Source organism: Electrophorus electricus, chromosome 22 (assembly GCF_041902795.1).
Source record: "Electrophorus electricus isolate QZ-2024a chromosome 22, ASM4190279v1, whole genome shotgun sequence".
Taxonomy (NCBI): Eukaryota; Metazoa; Chordata; class Actinopteri; order Gymnotiformes; family Gymnotidae; genus Electrophorus; species Electrophorus electricus.
The window spans coordinates 6,710,963-6,736,588 of record NC_137518.1 but is presented as its reverse complement, the minus strand read 5'-3'; the positions used below and the strand labels follow the sequence as shown (position 1 = coordinate 6,736,588).

Below are 25,626 nucleotides of genomic sequence, written 5' to 3'. Positions count from 1 at the left end.
AGAAAGCAATTTAGAATGTTAATATTGTTTATTTACACTAAGGTAATACCCTCTTTGATATAACTATGTATGACAATGTTCTGTCAAATCATAACAATATACATAAAGAAGTCATCCTCACCCCCTCATGTTCCACTGTCAGTTCCCAGTGTAAAACGTCTCGTATATCAGTACCTACTCACACTTTATCAGATGCTTCAGGAAGCCTGTAACCACATTCAGAGCAGCTCACTTCTCTTGCATCTTCATGAGTAATTCATCAGTACAGACTCAAGCATCAATATGGATATCTGGTTCAAACGACAAACATGCACTGATGTGATAGGGGATTGGATATAAAATATATTGAACCTGTTCCTTACCCTTTCTTAATCTTGTCACAGTTTCATTCAAATCAGCATCTTGATGCCTCAAAGCCATATTTTTGCCTTTGCAGGACATTGATAGAGTAACCCTGTCAGTTGTTATTGCCTTGTGTTCTTTTTTATTGGGTACTTATACATACCCTAATGTATTAAATATGTGAATAGGTATAAACATCAAATATCGTACCATTTAAGAGAATATTGAGTGGATTAGTGTCAATTTTAAAATAAATGGTACACATGAAAGCTAATATGTCAGGAATTGTTTAACACAAGTAAATATAATGAAGAAATATCTCATATTTTGTATTTTGATGATAAATTTAGGTAGCCTTAGTGCCATCCTGGTTATAGGACAATATCGCAATGCAGAGTTTCACCCCATTTGATTTCTATAGCTAGTTCCAGCTGCTTTAAAATGTCCTTTAAAATGAACTTCTACCCCTTAAAGGATGGTCCTTTTTGGAAAACACATTAAATTTGAGTCTCTACACAATTTGCCAAGATGGTGTAAGTTTACAAAAATATACATAAATTGCCCAGTATGCACAACTCTCTTCTTCGTTAGAGTTTAACATATTGTAAACAATGTGTGTATACTGCCACCTGCTGCCAATTACCATACTGCATTGCATTTATTTGTAACTACAATTTTAGTGCCCTAATCTTCTGAATAATAATGTTCCATGAATATAGTTGATGACAAGTTTGGAAGTTTCTTGACAAGTTGGTTTCTTTTTGGTGTTTACTGATCAGATTATAAACATATAAGTGACAGCTCTTCCTCATGGGTCTTAATGATATAATGACCAGGAAGTTTGAAACCCTGCATTGTGTGACACCAGTTCATGGTTGATAGTGTTTGGACTATAACTAAAAGGATAGCTTCAAGGCTAAAAATCAGGTATTGCCATATAACTAGCATCATAACTAATATCAATTATATTCTAGCAGAGGTAGATTTCACTTTCATGCTGACTTACTATTTATATAGTGTAATCAGTCACTTGATATACAGATGACCTATTCGTACTTTATATCAGAAGGAAATGTGTTTACTGCTGTATGTATGTTTCCCACTTTGGTGGCAATGTGCATTTCCTTCCTATTCAAAGCATAGCTACTTCTTTCCACACCACAACGAACAAGGCCAAAAGCTCAACCTCCCAAATCAGGCCAGTCAGCAAAAAGTATTTGGACTTTGACACACACTCAAACTGTGGCCTGAAAATAGAGGAAGTTGGTAGAAAAAGGCATCAACCTTGGAGTCCTATGTCATCCCGCACTCTTAAATACAGTTTCCATGATATGTTGTCCATGCAGGATGAAAGTCTGTTTTCATTTGTTGAGAAAAGTAAAGACAACAGGCCTCCACTTCAGAAGGTGAAAAAGGAACATCAAGGAAGCAATATGGTAAAGAAACATGTGGCAATTTGCCACTCAACACATCTCCATAAATTCAGGTTTTTTCTTTTTTTCTCTCAATTGTTACAATCCATGTACAAGCTCTTGTGCTTGAAAAGGCATAATACAATTACAGACAACAACATGACTCCTCTTGCCATTCCCATAGTGCAAAATTTATTGTTGGTAAGGTAGAGTGCCCAGAAAGGATCTTTTGTACCCCTTATATATATATATATATATATATATATATATATATATATATATATATATATATATATATATATATATATATATATATATATATATATAACATTTATATATAATATCAGAAGGCTCCTCCTTTATCCAACAGCATAGTGCTTTCGTTTCCAACAAAGGGATATTCTTATTTGCTTAGACATCTGGTGAGCATAGGACAAACATCCAGCTTCCTAATCTTTTTCTCCTTTTAAGCACTTCCAAAGTTCACCATACCTTTATTGGCTGGTAAGGGGCAGGAGTGATATTTTGTAAAACAATGAAAAATATCAAAACATGTAAATGAGATTTCTCTAGAAATACATACTTTGCCACATGTTGAACTTTAATTAAGCATAACCCACCATCTATGAACGTGATGAACTGGCCTAGTGCATTAACAGCATTAATGATGCTACATCTTATGGCCCTACAACTCAAATTGGGCAAATTCATACCATATTTGCTCGGAGGCATATTGTCCTGTGACTACATCAAATAGTAATGAGCGGTCAATACAGTATGCAGATGGGAACTGGATTGAGAATAGAAATGCGGTATTTCATTAAAGCATTAATAAAACAGAGAAAGACCGCGTAAGCATAAAATATACATCCGAAATTTATAGTCTGCAATACTCTTTTCCTGTAGTACAGTGTAGGACCAGTCCTAGTTCAACAATGATGCTCAGCATGCCATGCTCCATGTGCGAGTCGGTGCTGTGGTCACATGAACAGCCGTAACTCGATTGCCCGGGCAACCCCTTTTCCTGTTCTCATTTAAAAGTACTGAAAAACAGCCTTTCTTTTCTATCCTCTTTTTCTTCTTTTTGTCTTTTACAAGATCATGAGTAAAAAGAAGATCAAAGTAGCCATGAAAGGGTGCCTAGGCTTTGAGAATGTCGCACTGGGGTGCTAGCTGCTTTTGCAGAAGGGAGGAGGCTGCCCTACAGTTTTCAGCACAGTCTCTTTTGGCATAACTTTTGTTTCTCTAATGTACTACATGTCTGAATTTTTAGATTATATATAGAAAATGAAAATTTTGGAATCTGAAAGAAATCAAAAATAACGGAGAAAATTCACGTGGTCTCCTCAGTGCCCGCCATAAGTATTGGGACAATAAGATTTTCTTTTTTTCCAAGCTCTTTGGATTGTTCCTGAAATAAGAACAATGATATGCAACAAAAGTACTAAGTTCTTACTTTTATTTAATGGTATTTTCAGGAATATGTGTTTGATTATTATGGAATTGTAGTACTTTTTGTGTTCAGCCCTCACTCATTTTAGGTGAGCTGGAGTAGTGGGAACATTGAACTTTTGTTTTATTTGGTCTGATGCAGTCAGGTGCAGGGCTTTGAACAGGAATTCTTGGTGTTCTTTGGCAGGAGTCTTTGCTCTTGCACAAAAACATTGAATAAAACAGTAACAATAATCAATTTGATTTCAATGTCCCAATATTTACAGTGAGCACAGGAGGACCAAGATACTACAAAATGATCACTACTCCTTATTGAGTTTCACCCTTTCCACAAGGTAGGATGTATGAAAAGAGCATAAGGCTTAAAAAGCTGGCTTAAACTCTTTGGAGCCAATTTAAAACTCTATTTTACAACTAACAAACAATAAAAAACATTTAAAATGATGGAGAAACACCCACAAAACTAACACATACAAAGAATAAATTTGTATCTCTTTTCCATTAGTTTTGTCTTGCTTTCCTCTCACCAGATGGTCTTCCAACACTCAATCTTCAAAATTCTTTATAGAAATATCTTCCAATTCAGCCTCAGTTTATACTGCTTTACAATTAATTATTCTGTTATCTGTTGAACTACAGTGATAAACTAAAACTGGTATCCTTATCTTTGTGTAGATCTTCCAGAACATGAGTGGAAAGGAAAATAGGTGACACTCCAAGATTCAGGGGCAATGTGGGAGTGGATGCGTTCCTCCCCATGCCCAGACAAGCCATGCTTTTGTCTAAGAGCAGCCACAGCGATCTACCACCATACCAGGAATCTTGCCATGAATGATCTGCTGCTTGTCATTGAAGTAGAGCATGTTTATGGGCGACATCTTGGTAGGGGTGCAGCATGGTCCTGCTGAACCTCTGGGATTGGCGTGCTGCACCAGGTGGGTGTGCGGGTACTTCTGCATGAACATGTACTCACACTGTCCCGAGCAGTAGTTTGCCTTGTAGCGCTTGGGAGCAATGATCCAATCCCAGCCAAAGGCTTCGAAGTCCACTGTGAGCGGGTAGCGACAGCAGCGAGATTCGGTGGAGTGCTCGTCACAGTCCAGGCCCAGGTTCCGTCGTGTGCGCTTTGTTGTCTCGAGAACCTTCACCTCCAGGAACGGCTGCTGGAGATCAGGGGGAGGGAGAGATAGAGAGGGGAGAATGGAGATAGAGAGGTGAAACAATGAGGTGGGTCAATTCATGAGGTGACAGTGAGACGGGTCAAGTCATGAGGTGAAACAGTGAGGTGGGCCAATTTACCATATCTACGGGAGTTCTGCTAGATGATTGTAATGAACATTTGTCCTTGCCAATTTGGCTGCACCAATGTCTAACACTGTACCTGTTAATTTACTGGGCCATGGGTATGTTTTATTGATTACTCCAGCTAAGGTTTCCTGAGACAGGTTAGTCATTTAATCGCTAATTGAACAGTAAGGGATTCTTTCAGACTATGGGTGTGGTTAGTGGTTAGTACTTAAGAAGTTGACATTTTACAGGCTATACTTGACCTTCGACTTCCAGTTTTTGTCCTAACCTTGACCCCTATGTACCAAATGATTCTCAGGAGATTTTAAATCCAGTGTCTCCACATTTCATTGTTCTTCATAAAGCACAGATTTTTTCTTGTGGCAAAGCTGCTGGACATGAAAAAGAGCTGACCATAGCTCTCTGGTGAGGGAACAAATCAAGAGGCCACTGAGGTCAAATCCTGTCAGCTTGTATTCTGCTTTCTTTGTTGGATGAAGAGAAAGAGGAGAAAACCCCAAGAGGTCCAGGGGGAGTTTCATTCTTTCTTTGCTTTTTATGTTGTTTTTGTACTCTTGCTCGACTCTCTGATCTTTTTCTTTCTTCCTCCCTTTTAAAAACAACTTGCTGTACAAAAGGATGGGCTGTTACTCACTGGTAAGGAAGCATACTTGCCCTTTGGAGGGCCAACAATGGGCTGTGGTATGTATGACCATACCTGCCAACAATCCCAATTTGTTCATTTTTCTCTTTATTTTAACCCTTCCACCTGCTCCATGTTTTGCACTTCCTACCATAATTTATTATTTTGGAAATGCTGATTTTACCAGCCATAACAATAATATATGAATTTTTACTTTTGTAGTTTAAGCTACTTTCCTTTGTTGCCTTTGAGCAGTAAATTTAGTATGTCACCATGAAAGTCAGGAGCATGGACTTGGGTTATCTACAGAATCTGGAAAAATCTGCTATGTCACTGGTACATAGTAATGATCCATTTTCCAGTATTTTACTTGAAACAAGGCAGGACCTCTTGTAAGCTGTAGAATAACAGAGGAAGAGGGCGCATAAAAACCATAATTGACAGGGTTCCCCTTCATGCTGAAATTATGCTTTTAACTTGTTACTTGCCAAATTGCTAAATCAGTCCAGCCATTTTTTTTTGTGGTGGTGGTAGGGGGTTTAGAGAGGTTACATGTTAGCACTCATGTACATAACATGATTATAACACTGCTGAAACGAAGGCATATTCTTTAGCATGTTTGCACTTAACAATTTAAATAGTTCTTGAACAAGATAAAACCCAGTATATCATCAATTAATCAAGGTCAGGAGATAGTAGATATTACTGCTTAAGCAGCAGGTCTAAGGGTCCTTACCAGCCCTTCTTCTCCAGGTCTTAGAGAGGTCACAGCGAGGTCATTACCACTTTCATCGAAGGCGTTTATGTCGATCCCCCAATTTGTATGTGGCTGCTTGAACCAGTTTTGCAGGACATGCTTGAAGTCAATGCTCTGCCAGTAGCCTGATCGAGAATTTAGGTCAATCTTGAGCGAGCGGATGCGGATGTGTCGGCTGCCCTGTTCAGTGACAGGCTTAAGCCGGAGGATCTGCAGGTAGACTGTGGAGGTTTGCTGTAAGGGCCGTAGGTACACCCACAGCTGGGCCTTCAACACCTTGGTGAACATCAGCTTGGGACTGAATTTGAAAAAACAGCAGCTGGGCTTCCCATCCACCTGCACTATCGGTTCCGCTGTAGACAAATGAAAAGCACAACATATTTCAATAATTCACTAAAGCTTGACTGGCATGACTGTCCCATCTTTTATCAGTGATATAACTGTTAAATTAAATATTAACAAATATTTCAGAAAGGGTAATAACCAGAAATAGAACAATGAATCATAACAAAATTTTATAATAGTTTTTCTAGCCAATACAATGAACACAGGTAACCACGCCCCTGCTGCCTTGACCATACCCTTGATGCCACATGCTTGTTAGCAAAACAGAAAGCTGTAATGTAATATTGTCAACAGACAATATTGTCACTAACAGATACTGATAGAACTAATTCTCTTCAGCACCTTGGACAGTGACTTTCAACTTTAGGTGCTTCAACTCCACCTTAAACACTACTGTAGTAAAGAGTATACCTTGAAGATACCTTCTAAATTAGCACTCAGTCTCAGTTACATTTACAAGTTTATTCAAACACTGGAAATCATGTGGTCAGAAGAACTTACTCTTTACAAAACAAACTTAGATATAAGCAAAATGACCCCTCATTCCTGACTTCCATATCTGTGATCCAACAAAAACATGCAACAGACAGGGTAAAAGGTAAAATATGTAGCAATTGTATAGCCAGTCTTTAGTCATACTGATAAAGATGCTCTGCTTGGTATTGCTGCTATGGCATTTGGCCAGACCATAGAATTGACAGCACTACAATTAAAGCTTAGTGTTACTACTTTACTTTGAATAGTTGGCCAAAGAGGTGCAGAAGCATTTCTTAGCATGCCCAGGCAAAAGCAAATAACTGAGATGCACCTACTTTTCTTGTGGGGGCTGAAGCCCAGAAGGCAAGCATGGAGCCTCTCACCAATATCCCACTCTGGAAGATGACTCTGGGCCTAATTAGATCCAGCAGATGGGTCACATATCACCAGTATTTGAACCAAACTTGGGTGGCAGTTTGTCTCCATAGCTTTCTGAATAAACCATCTAGGTTCACTGCCTGGGAGAAAATGTTTCTTTTGCATAATCCTGATAAACTGATTTTCTCTCTGTGATCCAACTTTTTTAGTCTGTAGAACAAACAGTTGAGATAAATGCATGCAATATTATTTGGGTGGGCATTGCCCCTGATGTGAAATTTTCATATAGTTATAGTTTTACTTGTACTGTTAAAATGTGAAAAAGGTTGTTGACATTTCTGGCCTTGTTTATTCAGCTTTGCCAACAGTAACTTAATATTTAAGGGAAAATCAAAATATCTCAGTGAGGACAAAATGAAAATCCAGTGATCATCATGATCATCTCAAGTGATTGCAAACATCGAGACCAAGAGAATAGCTAGAAAAGATGTGGAAGGTGAAAGCGACAGTAGTTCAGTGGTTCTCATGATAAATGCAGCTGGGACCCCCAAACTTGGAGAGTGGCTCCAGCAGATCCCAGAACAACACACACACAGACACACACACACACACACACACACACTGTGCAAGCAAAGCCTTTGTGCTCTTCACTACAATTGTAAATATCTGTCATATATATATATATATATATATATATATATATATATATATATATATATATATATATATATATATATATATATATATATAGGCTTTATAGTATCACAGTAGTACTGCAATAGTAACATTGGTAATAGTAAACAATAGTAAAATTACTGGTTTACTGTGATATATGAAAATGTACAGCTATAAGCACATGAAGCTAATTACAATTTAAATGGCAAATTAAGGGGTTTTAGAAACAGTTTATTAGCTCCCAGACAGTCTCAGATGGACACTCCAGTTATTATTGGTGGGTTTTTTTGTTATCAGAGTGGAAAATGACATAGGAGCAATTGGACACAGTATAATATAGTTGCTCATTCATAGGTTTTCATAAGTAAGTTGGCTAACTTTAAACTAAGTAATAAACTAACAGTTATATTTTTGGTCAAACCACATATAATATGTTAATGTACACTACATCACATGCATGTGCTCCCCCACTAACGCTAAACACCTCTGAAATGTCCTAATTGTGAGGATAATCCTGCAATACCTTAAATGGACACCAGGGACATGTGAACACCATGTAGCTAGTAGTCCTTGTCTATCGCCCAAAAGAGCAATGAGAGGGGACAGGTACAACAGCTGTAAACACTAACTGAGTACTGTAAATACTACTGCAAATACTGGTGCGTATAGTATCACAATAGTACTGCAATAGTAACATTGCTGAAAATAGTGCTGAAGGAGTGCTGAAACATGGCAGTACAGTGGTTAGAGCACGAGGCTCCTGCCCCACACCCAGGGAGCTACAGCAGCTTGTGGGATGAGGGAGGGTAGGTGGAATGCCCCTGGGGCTCCTGGAAAATGGATAACCATTTATGCTGAGATCCAACTGCAAACCATCTCCCTACTGTTATTGTAGCCTTGAGGCATTAGGTGTGCGTGATAAGGCTGACCTACAATGTCCTTGAGATTTTATATTCTGATACATTTAATGTAAGGCATTTAATCCCAGATATGGTCCAAACAGGTTGACACAGACTCTGGCCAAATCCACATGTCAGCATCGTGATAGATGAAAACTGGAGTGTCATGGTTGGCCACTCCCTAGCATCTTCGTTGTTATGGTTTCCCTGTCTTCCCTGCTTTACTTCCTTGTTGTGGTTCCATTCCTTATTTACATTTTCTCCACCCCTCATGAGTTGCACCTGTGTCTTGTTTAGTGCTCAGTAGCCCATGTATTCAATCCCTATGCTTGTGCAGTCTTGTAGCTGGTTATTGTGAATCCATGTCGCTGTGGTGGTCACTGTTCATATTTGTCAGTGCAAGCCTCTGTAAGTATTTTCCTCTGCTCGTGGAAGTTGTGTAACTTTTTGTAGCCTGTTTTCATCTTTTCATTATGTTTTGTTATCTTTTGGTTCGCTATGTATTCCTGGACTCTACATGTTGGCTCTGTGACCCTGGACTGTTCAAACAATTATGATTCTGGATTTGCCCCAAATAAATCTCTTCTCCACACACACAACCACCTCCTAACCACTCAACGTTACAAAGAGTAACCTGAAAAAGAAAAATTACTGGTTTACTGTGATATATAAAAATGTACAGCTATAAGCACATGTAGCTAATTACAATTTAAATGGCAAATTAAGGGGTTTTAGAAACAGTTTATTAGCTCCCAGACAGTCTCAGATGGACACTCCAGTTATTATTGGTGGGTTTTTTGTTATCAGAGTGGAAAATGACATAGGAGCAATTGGACACAGAATAATATAGCTGCTCAATCATATGTTTTCATAAGTAAGTTGGCTAACTTTAAACTAAGTAATAAACTAACAGTTATCTTTTTGGTCAAACCACATATAGTATGTTAATGTACAGTACATCACATGCATGTACTCCCCCACTAACGCTAAACACCTCTGAAATGTCCCAATTGTGAGGACAATCCTGCAATACCTTAAATGGACACCAGGGACATGTGAACACCATGTAGCTAGTAGTCCTTTTCTATCACCCAAAAGAGCAATGAGAGGGGACAGGTACAACAGCTGTAAACACTAACTGAGTACTGTAAATACTGCTGCATGTTGTAGCCTGATGATAAATTCACTTATTTCATGAAGTTCCAAACACAATAAATACATATTTGAATCTAATTTAAAAGTGTACAGCTTGGTAAATACGCTGAGCTCATACGGACCAGAACAAGGAATAAATGTCTTTTCCACTCCTGAGGCCAGTTCAGCTCATACAAGCATAGCTATAAATATAAACAGCTTGTGGGTTCAAAGCAAACTAATGTGCCAGAGATGTGCGTATTTATTCTCTCGTTGTTCTCCACAGGGAAAAGTGTGCCTCTTCCATTTTACATAAACTATGTGTACCTGTCAATCATGCCCACAACTGAGGTTGCTTTGGCAACCCACAAGGGCTTCTTGTGTCAAGAGGTCATTTCAAGAGCTAGGTGCAGTTAAGAAATGTGATTATGGGTCAAAAACCACCACCCTTTTACATCCCTCGTGGTGCCGGGAGGGGTCATGCTTAAGAGCCAAATTGAGTTTGAAGGTCAAGGTCAGCCTTATGGCAATGCTAATATCTTTTTCTCCACAACACTCTTGGGATAAAAGGAGACAGCTGATGTACAGTGACAGATCCTCAACGAATAACGACCATTATTCCTGGAATTTTTAGCAGTCTCTCAGCCAGGTTTCCATAGAATGGGAGAGGAAAAGGGCTTTTTTTTTCTCAAGAGTTACGAGGAGCCATCCAAAGGAGCAGAAGGTATTCAAGCCCAGATCTGCAGGTCCAGTCACTAACAAGTGTAAATCATACAGGGTCTCACGCTAGAGGAACAATACAGCAATGTTCCTCTCCCAGGGTTGGTGAGGTCATAGCAATTAACACTGGTGGTGTTGTAATGTTTATTTACCGGAAATAAAACAGCAAGTGATCCTGCACAGGACCTGGACCTCCGTATGAGAACTAGCAAGAAAGCACCTCTAAGACAGATGTTAACAGCATTTACATATGTAAGGAATACACATCAGAGACAGCTTTATCTTAGACAGTGAATATAAACAGGTATAAATAGGTAGATACTGGAGAAGCTACAGAACTGGAATCAGGATAACAGCAAAACTTTTTAACAAATGCATCGGTAATCAATGCTGTATCACTTTGAGAAATCGTGTGAAAATAAACCTTAGGTGAAAAGGAATCCTAGGGAAACTCTATTTGCTGCCAACAAAACCTACAGTCTGTTCACCACCAGATTTTAAAACAAGCTGTAGCTGAACTGATGTTGTAAAGCTGAACCCAGAAGTTCTTAAATCTTGGTTTTTTATATATTTCACACAATATTGTAAATGGTCTGAATCTAGTGTATGGTTTCTGGCATAATCTCTGCATTGTTTGTAAAGATTGCTTGATTGATTGATAGGGAGAATGTAAATGTTTTGTTTGCATTTTGTGAGAGGCTGTTGATACCTGATGACAGATATATATATATAAGCATACCCCGAGGGACCACGGCAATACAGAGTTCCACTGCAGCACTACTTGCTCTTTCAAATGGTGCACTTGGAAGAGGCAGTTTGGTGAAACCCAGAAAACACAGTTTGGTGCAACCCAGAAGAGGCAGTCTGGTGTAAAACATTCAACCATATATTTTTAGAGGCTGAGTTTACAGTTTTCAGTAATGTGCACATAAATTAGACCAAGGAATGCTTCTTATTTCATGCCTCATGTTATTCCATGTCAGTAAACTGCAGCCATTTTCCAGAGTGACAGAATGGAAAAGACACATGTCTTCATTAAAATCTGCAGAAGTCTGCACTGCACTGAATCCTACTGAATACCATGAGTAATAACAATGTCAGAGATTGACTCAAAGTATTAGGCTCATGTGACAGAGACCACAGCATACACCCGCTGCTGCCTGTCTCTATATAAACACACACATGCACATATGCATACACACATGTACACACACACACACACACACACACACACACACACACACACACACACACACACACACACACACACAAATGCATACCTGATACCAATGATAAATCCAAGCCTAGTGTCCAGAAAAGGAACCATTCAATAAATGCAATCCAGATTTCAGGGGTCAATATGAAATGGATAAAAGGAAGGAGAAATGGTTTAAAATGATTCAGTCATTTTGTAGATGTTTCTATAGTTGTTTCATAATAACATATTCTTCCAGGGCAAAAGTGCAGCATCTTTTCAATACCTATCAGTCGCTGCAGTTGAAACTTGCAATGGACATTTTAATTGATAAAGTGAGTAGCAAGCTTGATGTTAATGTGATGTCATTGTAAAGCCAGGTGGTATATACACAACAGATCTGCTAACTGATTTTGATATACCACGGATTACTAATTTTGCAACTTTTAAAATATTTATTTAAATAATATTGTCAATCAATATCCATTACCCTCCTGTTAATTCATCACAGGTAATGTTATGAAAACTAATCATATTAAATGCTATCACCTTCTACAACTTGTTCCCAGGTGTTGTTTACCCAATCAGATGGTACCAAATGCCTTGAATTAAACATTTTAATGATCATTTTAATTAATGATGTTAATTAACATCATTTAAATGTTTCTTCATATAATTCATACAAACTCATGTTTCTTGCACTCAAAATTTTCAGAAAACATAATCTATAAAGTTGTCTTATATATCGTCACCTGTCATGTACATGCGCCATATGTGCAAGTGTGTATCATGTTGAAGCATTTGTATCTGCTAGAGTAAATGGACAGAAACCAAAAGGTTTTTTTCTTCGTCAAAAAGCCAAGGAAAAAAATACGGTCATCTGTTAAAAGACAGAAGCACATAATGGTACGGCCCTGGCCAAAAAAAGGGGCAGGATTGTATTTGCATATATATCTATATTTTCTTAATGGGAAATGCAAATGTGGTATTTTGAGGGCAGTGCGTGTTGGAGAGCAGAACTGCGGGATGAATGTGACTCTAGGGTATCCCTATGCACCTCTGGAAATTAATCATCCTGACACGTTCACGACCCCTCTAATAAGACAGGGGCCACGATGCACCCCCTTCCACCGGCCTCGCTTGGGCCGCCTCTGCTCCCTCTTTGTTAGGCCCCCCCTAGTCCCAGGAGGACGGAGAGGAGAAGTGGGGGAGGAACAGGGGGACAGGGGAACGGGTTGGGGGGTGCAAATGCCAAGTGAGACCCCTCATTCAGGGTGTCCCTGGGGGACCAGGCCAGGCACAAGACTCCTATCGGGGCTCGGGCAGAGCAGGGGGGCCCCCCCCAGGAGTGACAAAAGCACTTTCCGTATGCTCCCCTGGAACACAGGTCTCCTTTGAGCCGCCGGACCGCGAAACAAACCCATCCATATTCAGGAGAAGGACGCAAACATTAAATCCACATGTGTCAGGCCATGGGGTGCACACGCACAAACACACACATGGCCACTCTACTTTTGAGCGGTGAATGAATGCAGTGTCATCTGTTTGCACGCAGAGTCATCGGAGGCTGCGATCAAAAATGAGAAAGTAAAGGAAGAACTCTTTCATACAGCAACATGGTGAAGAAAAATACAGATATATATATCTGTATGGAGTTTAACTTCATTATTTATAGAAACATAGAGAAAGGTGAAGGTGTCTAGGACAGAACACTGCGCACGCAACTCTTTGGTTAGAAGATTTATCTATTATATAGAATATAAACTCTTTAAAGCTCTCTAAATGTATTGTTAAATGGGTTTCATAAATGTATGTATGTCTCTATACATCACCTTTACCTCCACAGAAAAATAAACAGTTCAGGATTGTTAGAGAATGAGAATTTACTGTAATTGTGATAAAACTTGTTTCCAAAAAAGTTCTTTCTAATTTATCAGGCACAAGTATAAAACTATTCAATTAGATGATGTAACATCTGCAGTTTAACTTACAAAGATAAATATGCATTTAAAGACAAAAAGGGTTTACATAAACATCAGCTTTTTTGATTAAAGGGATTTAACTCTTAAATGGAAAGACAAATTTCTACTATTACAGTTTATATTATGAATTACAAATTATTTTACAGATGCTCCATCATAACATTAAGTAACTCGGCACTCTTCAAACCAAGATTTTTCAACAATATCATCAAACTATACAGTTTGATAACACCATATCCTTCATGATGGCTGCCTCAAGCTCAGATAAAAATCTGCAAGAATATTTTGACACATTTACAGGTAATCCTGTCTGAGAGCTTTTTGGGGCATTTTGCACAGTCAAATAGGCTAAATCAGAGTTATAAGTTTTATTTGATGATCATCTTTTAATTTAACTTATTTGTTTTAACATGAAAATCAGTGTTTACCAAATGCAAAGTTTTTCTTAATGCCCAAATTAAAGCTAAAGGCAATATGAATCAATTGAACAGTGCATTTATCCCAATATATAAAAATATTCAATAGATATAAAAATATATAATATAAAAACTTGCTTTATACATACACAAAAACATTTTATTCTCTTAAAGCATACATGTATGGAAAGAAGCTATACCCAAAATATCGTCAGCAGTTGTTACCAATGCATCGATTGTTTCTCTCTCCCTTTACTGATTTGTTCCTACATGTTCCTTCTTTCCAAAACAATGATCAGTGTTTTGTGTGCAGCTCCAAACTCCAATATATATATATATATATATATATATATATATATATATATATATATATATATATATATATATATATATATATATATAGCATTCCACTGGGAGGAGGGGAGAAAAACATCTGAGCCCAATTTTTTTTGTCCTCAGTTTGCCTCATGGAGCACTCTAGTGGGCTAATCTTAAATGGCAATCTGTGTCCAGATAAATAATTCATGAAATAAATTAATCTTTATTCATGTCATTACTTTTTTGTCTTTTTTCTGCATTGGGAAAATGAAATGACTGACAATGAGTGAGAGGATATTGTGCGACCTTTGTGTTCCCTGCTTGGCTCTATCCATCTCCTCAATACCTTGCTCACTCTTTATATTCCATACAAGATGCTATATATTTTGCAGCAATTGCTCCATTGCCTGTTTGCCAGATGATAATTACAGGCGATTCTGATCCTGACTGGCCATAAAATGACTGGTCCATGTGGAATTCTCTGAGATTATGAAAGAGGTCCTAATAGCTACTACAGATTTAGAAGGTGTGTGTGCCTATTTTACGAACCTCCTCTGAATCTTTGAGTTTTTTTTTCCCTTTCATTTGTTCTATGTAGCCTGTACTTAACAGAAACGATCTTGGCCCCCATCCAATTATGCTTCTGGCAACTGCCAAACCAGCATCCCTAATGAACTCCACGGCCAACATTAAATAGGAAAGGAAGTCTAAGTTAGCAGCTTTCTTCTTAGTGGGAAGCCACTCTCACAACACTTAAGATCCTTATTAATTTTTCATATGTACATCCAGCCGCAGGACGCAAAATTATTTTCCGGCTTCTCTGGGATCATTAATGGTAGGCCAGAATGATTCAGCTGTGCTCCTCCTGATTGAGCCTTTTAGATCTCATGAATGGACATATTTAAATAAATGCATTCAAGTCTGCAGGCAGCGGCGTTACTGGGTGGTAATAACATGCTCAGTGAAGTTAAGCGCTTTCCTCCCTTGGTTCCGCCCTCATTCCGACAAAGTGCTTAATTAGTGGAGGGCATGGAGTAATTATTTCCTTTATTAGTGAGAGCTGACATCTGTTTTCACTCTTTAACATGGCACTATAAAAGCAGGGCCCCGATAAAAAGCGTCCATGATCTTGGTCCCTTTAGAACAGGCAAGGGCTGCTTGTTGCTTCTGGCACTATCCTGAAGCCTAGCTGCAGAATGGGGTGCCCTGACTGGTACCAGGCACAGATGCCAGTACCTGTGACTAATCCGCACCATTGTCCACACACCCAGATCCCAGACACACTTGTAGTCTTCCTGCTCATTTTTGTTTCAGAGCAGGTATGTTGTAAAAAAAAAAAACTTTTATCATGATAAAAGACTTTTAAATTTATAGACTTGCTGATCATTTTGTTGGACCATCACAATTTGTCATTTTCAGTGCCAAGGCATTTTAGTTGTAATGGACATTGCATTAATAAGATTCATAATAAATTCACAATTAAATTAAAAACAACATCTTTTACAACATGCAGAAAATTCTGCAAAGCACAGAGCAGATATCTCACCATGCATTCAACAAGAGGTCAATAACGATACTTGGAAGACAATTGGTTTGGTTGTCATGGTCTCTTATTAGGAGATCATAACCCTCAGCATGGATCCCAGCAACTAACTGTATAAATGATGCCAACATTTCACTTCATTTCATGCAGTCTGAAATCCCCAGTAGTCAATAACCTAAAAAAGGTAGCACATATCTTGAACAAGAGCATCACACACAACTTACCTACTATACATGCTTTGTTGTCTATGTCATGCAATTGCCATGATATGTTGTGTGCTGTTGAAGTTTCGCATGAACCCAATCTCTGCACCATGCAATCTGGAACACCACATCCAAACTCTCCTCAGTAGCAGCTAGATAATGAGCCAAATCTTCACTGGATGTCTTAACACGCATTCACATGGTTCTCAGTTTGCAAAGAACTGCATGAGCCTTTCTCCCTTGAACAAAAACAGCGCATTCCCCACATGTCCGAAAGGTGCAATTATTTGAGTGTAGTGTTTAATTACATATGTGCATGTTGGTGGCACAGTTTCACATGATGCCCGTTAGGGGTTAAGTGTCCCTCAAGGCATCGGCTCCTTCCTTAAGAGCGTGAGCACTTTGTCAGAAGCAGGGGAAGACAAGCATGAGACCGTGGGAAGAGGAGAGAGAGGGAGGAGAGAGTGAGATTCCTAAGGGGGCTGGTGAAATTTTGCCTCAGGTATTAATGGACTTTGGTCTCTTTGAAAGTTTATTAGCCATAAAATTTGCAGCGTGTTGTGCCATCTCTACAGCCCCGCTGTGTTTGCCGTTTTTTTCTTCTTAAACAAAACAGGTAAATGACAAAAGTGGCCGCACACGTTTGCTGACCTCCCCTTCTCTTATTCTCTTGGATGGACAGGAGTAATTGAAAACAATCTCAGACGCAGGTGTTACCATGCGACGTGTATGCATATACAGTCATCAGCTTCTCACGTACTATTCCCACTGACAAAAAGATAGTCGGACGACTGTCTTGTCTTTTCTGCACTATCCCTCTTAATGTTTATGGTTCCTGCACCTTCAGGAAATGACCCTTTTATAGGGTCAACACTATAAAAGACTTGTGGCTTTTTTTAGGTGGGAGTGGTTGGTGGGTGGATGTTGTGAGTGACTATGTGTGTGTCTATGTGTGTTTGTGTGTGTGTGTGTGTGTGTGTGTGCGCGTGCGTGTGTGTGATTGACATCTTAGGTGTATGTTCTTTGGGGTGGGGGGTGTGTTGTTTAATCTACTACCAGCTCTCTTTTTGCAGCCAAAGAAAGGGACCTGAAGAGGTTAATTGGCTCTCCGTCCGATATATCACATTGCTGTGAACTCTGTGACCCCTCTTGTCAATAGGGGGCTTTTTCTCCACTGTGACTCAGTGAATGTATTAGTTCTTTTTGCTGTGCATGTGTAGTTGTGTGTGTGTGTGTGTGTGTGTGTGTGTGTGTGTGTGTGTGTGTGTGTGTGTGTGTGTGTGTGTGTGTGTGTGTGTGTGTGTGTGTGTGTGTGTATGCATGTGTGAGTGTCTAGTTTGTGTGTGTATGTATGCACACTCATCGGCATGTGTGTATGTAGCAATCTGACAATTTAGACATGCACTGCAAAATGCAATCTTTGCGTAGCAAAACTAAAAATTGTAGCTCAAACCCTGCAAACTCTGTGAAGAAGCTGCCAGCCCCTGCAGTTACTGCCACAGTGCAGAGGGTTTTACTCTTTTATCAAAGCACAATCAAATAGCTGTTGTTTTCAAGCCCATACAAGGCTTGTTTAATAACAGAGCCAAGATGAGAAACTACAGTCCACTTTTAAACCCCACTTTAAGCAGTAACAGTCACCAAAGCATGCACTTCAAACATGCAGTATAAACAAAAAGTATGAACACCTTTACAGTATAAACTAGATGGAAATATCAGAATCCTGAATGGGCAATGCTGTGCAAATGTATTCAAGTAAATTGCAGTAAGATGGACTGATGTCTAAAATGAACAAGAGCAAGGTGGGGGGGGGGGGGGGGGGCGCTGACAAATTACTGACAATCGTTCTCAAAAGCTAGTGGTTGTTAGCGTGGAACACTGATGAGGGAGGAAGGTCTGGTTTAAATATGTAGACAGGTGACAAATGAGGGCTCTAAGGGGTCAGCACCCTGCTGTGGCCTCATGCACACACTGAGGCACATGCAAGGCATGGAGAGACTCACCCCAGTGCAGTCAAAATCCCACATGGAGAGACTCACCTCAGCACAGTGAAAAGCCCATGTTGAGAGATTCACCACAGCATGGTGAAAAACCCACATGGAGAGACTCATTTCAGTGTGGTCAAAAACCCACATGGAGAGACTCAACTAACTCATTATATTTATCAGCTAAATGCCATAAATACATTTGAGTTAATGCACACCAGGGGCCATAAGCTCATAATCAATCAAAACTAAGATCCAAACAGACCATCAGCACTGACCAACTTGATTTTTACCTGCATGACCTGTTTAGCGTTACTGTACACTGTGTCATTGGACTTGACAACATGGTCGCGAAGTTGTAGAAAGACTGCATATAGCCATGCCTTGTACACTGCTGCCAATACTGCACTGCGATAGTTGGTTTTATATTAGTTCATACGATCTGGGAACAAACCCACTGAACCCTACTCTGCAGCAGCACATGAGTATAAAAAAATAGCAAAATCCGCAGAGTTTGCATGTTCAGAAGGATGCCTCTGGCGGCATCAAAGGCACATGAGAGGGATATCTCAGGCATGGTGAAGATGGAAATAATGTTTGAAGTTTTCTCCCTTCTTTTCTGAGAAACAGAGAGGCGGTTCGTGCTCCCGTGGGACCCATTATGACACCACAGGCGAGAGTGATGCAGTCCTACTCACAGCATGAGAAAAAGAGAGAGAGAGAGAGAGAGAGAGAGAGAGAGAGAGAGAGAGAGAGAGAGAGAGAGAGAGAGAGAGAGAGAGAGAGAGAGAGAGAGAGAGAGGAGAGAGAGAGGCAGAGAGGAGTGAGAGAGAGGAGAGAGAAAGAAAAAAGATAGAGAGAGGTGGGGGAGGAGAAAAGATGAAGGAAGGGAGAGAATATGAAAAAGAAAGCAGTGCACTGAAAATGAAGAAAATTTGAGTGACAGAGTGAAGAGGAATATGCAAGAGAAAAGCTAGAGGAATATGAAGAAGGCAGGGGAATAGTGAGGCGAGCCGGCTGGAACGGTTAGGAGAAGGTGAAATGTGAATAAACTGCACAAGAAGATGCAAATATAAATTAAAAAAGCAAAGGTGAAAAGGATGAAATTTCTAAGTCTGAGAAGAGCATTAATTAAGTTAATTAGATAAACATTTCTATAAGGTGCAGATTCGTGACTTAAATTCTTTAGATACATGTATATTCAAGGTGCCCTTTACTACATGCTTTTAAGACAATACAGCAGATGGTGGTCAGATCTGTTGTCTTGTGGGGAGGTATTTTTGCTCTTAGGTTGAGCCCCTTCATATATGCAACCATTTTTTTTCCAATCATATATAGCTTATTCAAATTGCATATATGTCTTATTCAACCTTACCATGAGCACTTATCATTAGCGCTTAGCCCTAAGGTGGTCTTAAATACTGCAAAGTAGCTTTTTAGAATTCAAAGGGGCCATTGTATTTAAATGGTGGAATACAGTAGGCAACGTATGATTTAAAGATGCATGTTAATGCCTTTCTGTAAAGAACATGCAACTTTTGCCCAACCATTTAATACACCACCTTATACTGACCAGATTGTTCTCTCTGATTGTTTTTACATTGCTTTTTGCACATAGGTTCTTATCATGTAAACAGATAAAGGTGTCACATGCTCCATCATGCCACATACACACTGTTTTTGATCACATGGACAAGAGAGGAAACACATTTGGTTGTTCAATACTATTGTTTAATTTGCTATCATATGCCAAACCAACACTACAACACACCATTGTGATATTCCTTAATGCCTTTATCCTTCCTGAGGAAAACATGAGCAAGAGAAACATATGAATAAACTTCAAAAGCAGAACAGGACAATGAGTCTCTCCAGGCTGCTTGATTATAATACTCAACAGAAAACAGGTAACTTTCCCCACTTTAAAGCACAGCCAATCCTAATCATTATATAGCACCATGCTATGCTTTGTTTTAAAGGTAATGGATATATTCTTATAGTTTGGTAGCCAGGTAGATTGAAGAACATAACAAATGGGCTCACCACTTCACCTTAGTAAAGCCATTTCTGTTGTGGATTCTGAATAAGCAGATTTAGTTTAACACATTTAGTTCAATGATTAAATAGCTCATGAACAGTAACATGAAGTTCAGATCATGAATAAATGAAGAAGAGGTTTTGTGACAAACCCTTCAGGATAACAACTAAGGAACTAAAATCTCTGTGAAGAATTACTTACATAAAATGAATTTTTTAGAAAGTTGTAGTGGCACTAGAAGCTTAACATATGACTCAGTTGACTTACAGGTCTTTGTTTCATTTACTTTATCCATGCTGTCTGATGTTACTGTACCCTTGAAAAGGAAGCATGTCCAACAATTTTTATTGCACTTTCATGCAAGCAAGTGCAATAACTTTTCTGCCAGCATTCTGCTATTCTTAGAAAAGGCACAACCATATTACTGTATACCATTTGTTAACCTATAGGAATTTAATCATTGCAGATACCTTGTACATGTCACACCTTACCACTCACTGACACTGCCCCATAAAACCTGTAAGACAATCTTCAAAGTAGAGTATTTTGTAACTACATATTTAAATTTAATTTACTTTTTTGGCTACATGAGCGCATATAGTTTACAAGGTGATAAAGTGTTACTAATGTGATATGTGCTCAGTTTTCATCATCATCACCATCATCATCATCATCATCATCTTTAATGCATCTTTAGTTGGGAGCCTATATACTAGTATATTAAAACATTATATATACTATTTCACAATATGAGATCTTTGCAGCTGTTAAGAAAAATTATCATTGATGGGACTCTGCACCCTCAGAATCACAAGCGGCGGTTTAACTGGTGTTCATTATGCCTGCGGGAATCGCCACGACGTGGGCTGTGTGACAATCAACGAAGAGGTTAGTTAGGGGAACACAAACCTATCTTTGTTCGCTCTTGGTCAAAAAACGGATTATTTGCTCGGCTTTTCGTCCGCCTTGTGCGGAATACATTATGTGTGTAAATGTTGTTGAACCCCAGCGATTCTTAGCGAAAAGGTCACACACTCCCCTCGACCCCAACTGTTCCACAGGCTTTGTGTCCCCAGTGAAAAAAACGCGAGCTGTGCCTATAAACTTCGCATTTAAAAGGCAAGTGCGGTCGTGAGGGACTGCTGCAAGGAGGAAACAATAGCATCTTTTTGGACACACTTTTTCTCACTGCGCCTAACAGCAGGGGAGCCGGTTAGGGCCCATTTATAAAGGACTGGTCTAACACAGCTGCCGAGGCTCTGTTTCCAGAATTTTTAGTGCCATTCCATAATTATTGAGGCTATCTGTTGAAATATTGCCTGTTATTTTAAGTATACTAAACAAAAGAAAAGCTTTAATACACGGTGTAAAAGTACAATTTCACAGCCTGCTTTAGTTTTAAACTGCTTTCTTTTTATAATTGTGCCTGAATTTATTGAGTAGACCAGACCGTAGGCTAGATGTGGTTAATTCAAGTGCATCTTCCTGCCAGTTTTAAATTACATTATCATTATTGATTTATGATCCCCCCCCCCAAACTAGCATAAGCGATTAGTGAAAACATAAAGCCTAAACCGTTAAGGGAACCGCAACAACGCAACAACCGCATCTTAATTTGTGATCTGGAGAGCTATTCAGCAAATAGGCTAACCTCAAGGCATCAGTGTGGACAAAGACTTAGGCCTACCATATGTTCACTCATATATATGCGTTAAAAAGCTGAGAAAGTTCACTTATAAAATGACCTCTCATAACTGCAAAATTAACTAAAAGTCATGGATTAGAAGTTGCTCGTGTTGGCTTCTTTAGTCAGAGAAAATGGAACAAGCATATAGCATATATCCTAATATTACGCTAACGTTTAACGGTTTAAACAGTCTAATAACACTATTACTGTTGTTTCTTGAGAAGACATTATTGCATTGTGTTGGTTTTTTTTATTTATCAAGTTCAGAGTCAGCCCGAACAGTTTTGACAGCAAGGCCCATGAACTGACACTACGTCATTTGTCACTTTAAAATGGGTTACTGGTGTTCATCATAATTCCTTAAGCAGGGAGACCTAAATTGTAGCCTGTATTTAACATCGTAAAAATGTTCTATATGTTGTTTTTCTGAGCGAAGCCTTGAGGAAACCACTACTCATTCCGTCGTTATAAATCATTTTAAACAACAATCACTGAAATTGAAGCATCGAAAGTTTGATTACTTACGCTCCGATGCCATTGTGATGACCGATTCCGTGGTGGCGTGATACTCGTCCGCTTCCATAAACTCTTCCTGGGATGAAGCGTCCCCTTGGAAGTCGTGGTGATCCAGGAGCTGCTGCAACGGAGGCGCCTTGGGAAGCAGTTGGTTGACGACTTCACGGCTGATGTTGGGTGCTTGTTTCAATCTCAGTTTGCTAAGGATCTGTGATTTGATAGTCTCCAGCCGCAGTACTTTACTCTGTTCTCGCCAGACGCACGCGGAACACTCACGAGCTCCAACGTCCTCCACTTCGATGAGCGACACGCCAGCATCCATGGGCATCTCGCTCACCGGTGGAAAGAAAAGGTCCGGTTCGTCGCTTCCGGACAGTTCCAAACCAATGAGAACCGTTAAACACAACAAAAAGTTATACCTTGCCATGGTGATACTGCGACTAGTTCTTTCTCTTGGGTGTCCAATATGATAGCAAACTTGTAAACTGCAAGCAGTCAAAAGATCCTCAGACTGATTTAAATGTTCTTTTGCTGAAGTATGAGTTCCATAACAAACGAAAAACTGCGACGAGTCCAAAGGAGTTTAAAATGGAAAAACGTCTCACTGCTTAATGCATCCCAATAGCCGATGTATTTCCTCTTGACGTTTTTTTTGGCCACTTCGACAACTACCTTGTTCACGTTTGGAAAGATATTTTGGTATGTCACTGACAAGTGTACAAATGCTTCTAGAAAGGCCCCTTTATATATCTTCGCTGCCGAGTGTCGTAATCCGCCTCTATTGGCTAAGATTGCAACAAAAGGCTTTCAGGTTTGTCACTAAGTCAAGAGAGAGAGAGAGAGAGAGAGAGAGAGAGAGAGAGAGAGAGAGACTGTGCGCATTACCTAGGAGGCCCAATGCGGTAGGAAGTGCGCCCATTTCATTATCTGATCAACCTATATATACTCATATCTTTATTGGAAAATAATTTTCATTAGCCTCAAGGTGTTTTATGTGATTAAGATGCATTTTTAATTTGCAACAACAAGCAGAGATGACTGTTGTTTCTTTATATAACCTACGTTGTGGAAAAACGCCATAAAGAAAAAAATTAAAATGAGGCTGCAGCATAACCCAGTATAATATATTTATACATTAGTAAAATCGTCAGACTTAATGTCACTCATGTACAGTTAAATACTGTTCTATGAGTTTATTCAACACACTCAAAGGATCTATCCTAAACAGACCGTGCTATGTTTCAGAGCAATGGATATTTGCGAGTACCCTGTTCAAATACAGAACGAGTAGGCTACGTAGTGCGATTCAATATTCACTTATGAAGTTATGAATGAATGACAAAAATATTATCAATCACTTTTTTTCTTGTGGATAATCTTAAAAAAAAAACTCTGTTTAAACTATCATATTATGCATTAATTTACTTATGCGTTAGCTTAGTTAATATATGTGTTACATACGCAGTAATTAATGCATAAGTAAATTAAGGCATAATTTGATGTTAGTAGCAATATTTTGTAGTGAAGAAACAATGATTTTTCCTGTTGGCCATGAAATCTGTAAAACAGAACAGTGGTTGATCATGAAGTCATATTTGATCAGAGCCTGAGTTCTACTCAGTTTAATTGTGTAATAGTTTAATAGTTTTGGCATTAGATGATATCCTGCCAGACTGATTGTGCAGTTAACCAGAAATGCTCCCTCTATTGGCCAGTCTGAGTAATGAATCACGTTTTCAGCTTTTTCTTGGAGGACATGGCCTCGTATTTTGCCTTGTATATTCGTTTCTTTGATACACGAACTTTATGACGCTACGTTCTCTTTGGCTCTTTGTCCGTAGCTGTTCATCGGGTTACTGACCAGTGTTTTGGCCACCCAGGACAGAATTATCCCACTCACGAAAGTCAGAGTTGTATAATGCTATTAAAATGGATAATTCACCTTTTCAAGATGAATGAACAAGCTGAATATTGCTTTTGTACTTATTGCAACTTATGTCCCATCAGTTGTCATGTCATTTTGAGCATTCATGTACTTCAAAGTTGGAATGTGTTGGTAAAATTTCTTCTTCATAAAATTATTGCGGAGACCAATTACATTTGTGAAGAAATCATAATAACAGCATTTTGTAATGCTCTCGAAAGTGTCTGGCTATTTGGAATAAACCGCTGAAATAAATGATGAAACATCTCCTGTGCTATACCGCCACCTACTGTCTGCTGTCGCTGTTGTTATATACATTCTTGACCTTCGGCAGAAAAGTCAAATTTAAACTATTCACATAAACCTTTATTCACGTTATTAATGACATGTAGATTCTTTACACAGATAAAGCCTTTAATTGAGAAGCTTTTGAAGAACAGTCAAGTATCCAGGTTATTCTTTTTGAAATTGATAGTCTGATAAGTGTCTTTGACATCTTGTTTTAGCGCCTAACAAGCTTTCTATGTAATACTTATCACCCCTGTATATAAAATTAATTTTAGCATTGGCTCCTACCTTGCAGTCTGCCATTTATTTGTTAAAAGTACTCTATAATAGCAACCTAGCTCAATTGTACCTCCTGCATTACCTCCTGCATCAGCCTGGTACTTTAAAGTCTGTGATGTCTTATCATGTATTTGTAAGTATGTTTTGTAATAATTTTTGTAAGCCCAAGGCTATTGCTCCTTGAGGACAATTTAAAGTTGATTCAATTAAATTCAACTACATACTTTCTATGGAGACATCTGATAAGGAATGTCCTTGAATGAAAGGAAAAGGCAGTAAATAATTGAAGATATATTTGCACTCAGATACAGGTTGATTCAGTGCCAAGACGTGCAGAGACACATTCAATCTGATTTTTTTTCTATTGTTTTAAACTGGTGCTTAATTTTCTGAAAATTACAAGGTTTGTCAAGAAAAATAAGAACCTTGAGTCACAATTTGGGAAATCTGAAGCAGACCGATAGGCCCAGAAAATTTAATGCCCTGGACTGGGACCTCTTGCCAAAATTCACTCTTGCTGTGTGGGACTACATAATTTAGCCTGCTGTTCCTGTTTTTTTTTTTTTGGTTTTTTGTACTCAAGTGAGAGAGGCCCCAGGAGGCCACCAGGAGGCATAATGAATCACATTTTCTAGAGTTGGGACATAAATAAACATCGTTGGAATGTCTATGTCTGAAACTATGCCCTATTCACTATAAACCTGTTCACTGTTCACTATTATAGGGCACTC

General features: G+C 38.9%; 1 protein-coding gene across 2 annotated transcripts; it reads right to left on the bottom strand.

Annotated features, from left to right (window-relative positions):
• Positions 1-2,089: 2,089 nt before the first annotated feature.
• Positions 2,090-23,153, bottom strand: gdf11 (growth differentiation factor 11). 2 transcript variants are annotated; one of them, XM_027020356.3, is made up of 3 exons: positions 22,414-23,153; positions 5,873-6,246; positions 2,090-4,369 (listed from the first exon to the last, which is right to left on the bottom strand). In XM_027020356.3, the coding sequence occupies exons 1-3, from the start codon at positions 22,829-22,831 to the stop codon at positions 3,989-3,991; spliced, it is 1,173 nt and encodes a 390-aa protein (XP_026876157.2). In that variant the 5' UTR covers positions 22,832-23,153; the 3' UTR covers positions 2,090-3,988. The 2 variants fall into 2 exon arrangements, with proteins under 2 accessions (XP_026876157.2, XP_026876158.2); XM_027020357.3 differs by having other exon boundaries at positions 2,090-4,366.
• Positions 23,154-25,626: the final 2,473 nt, after the last annotated feature.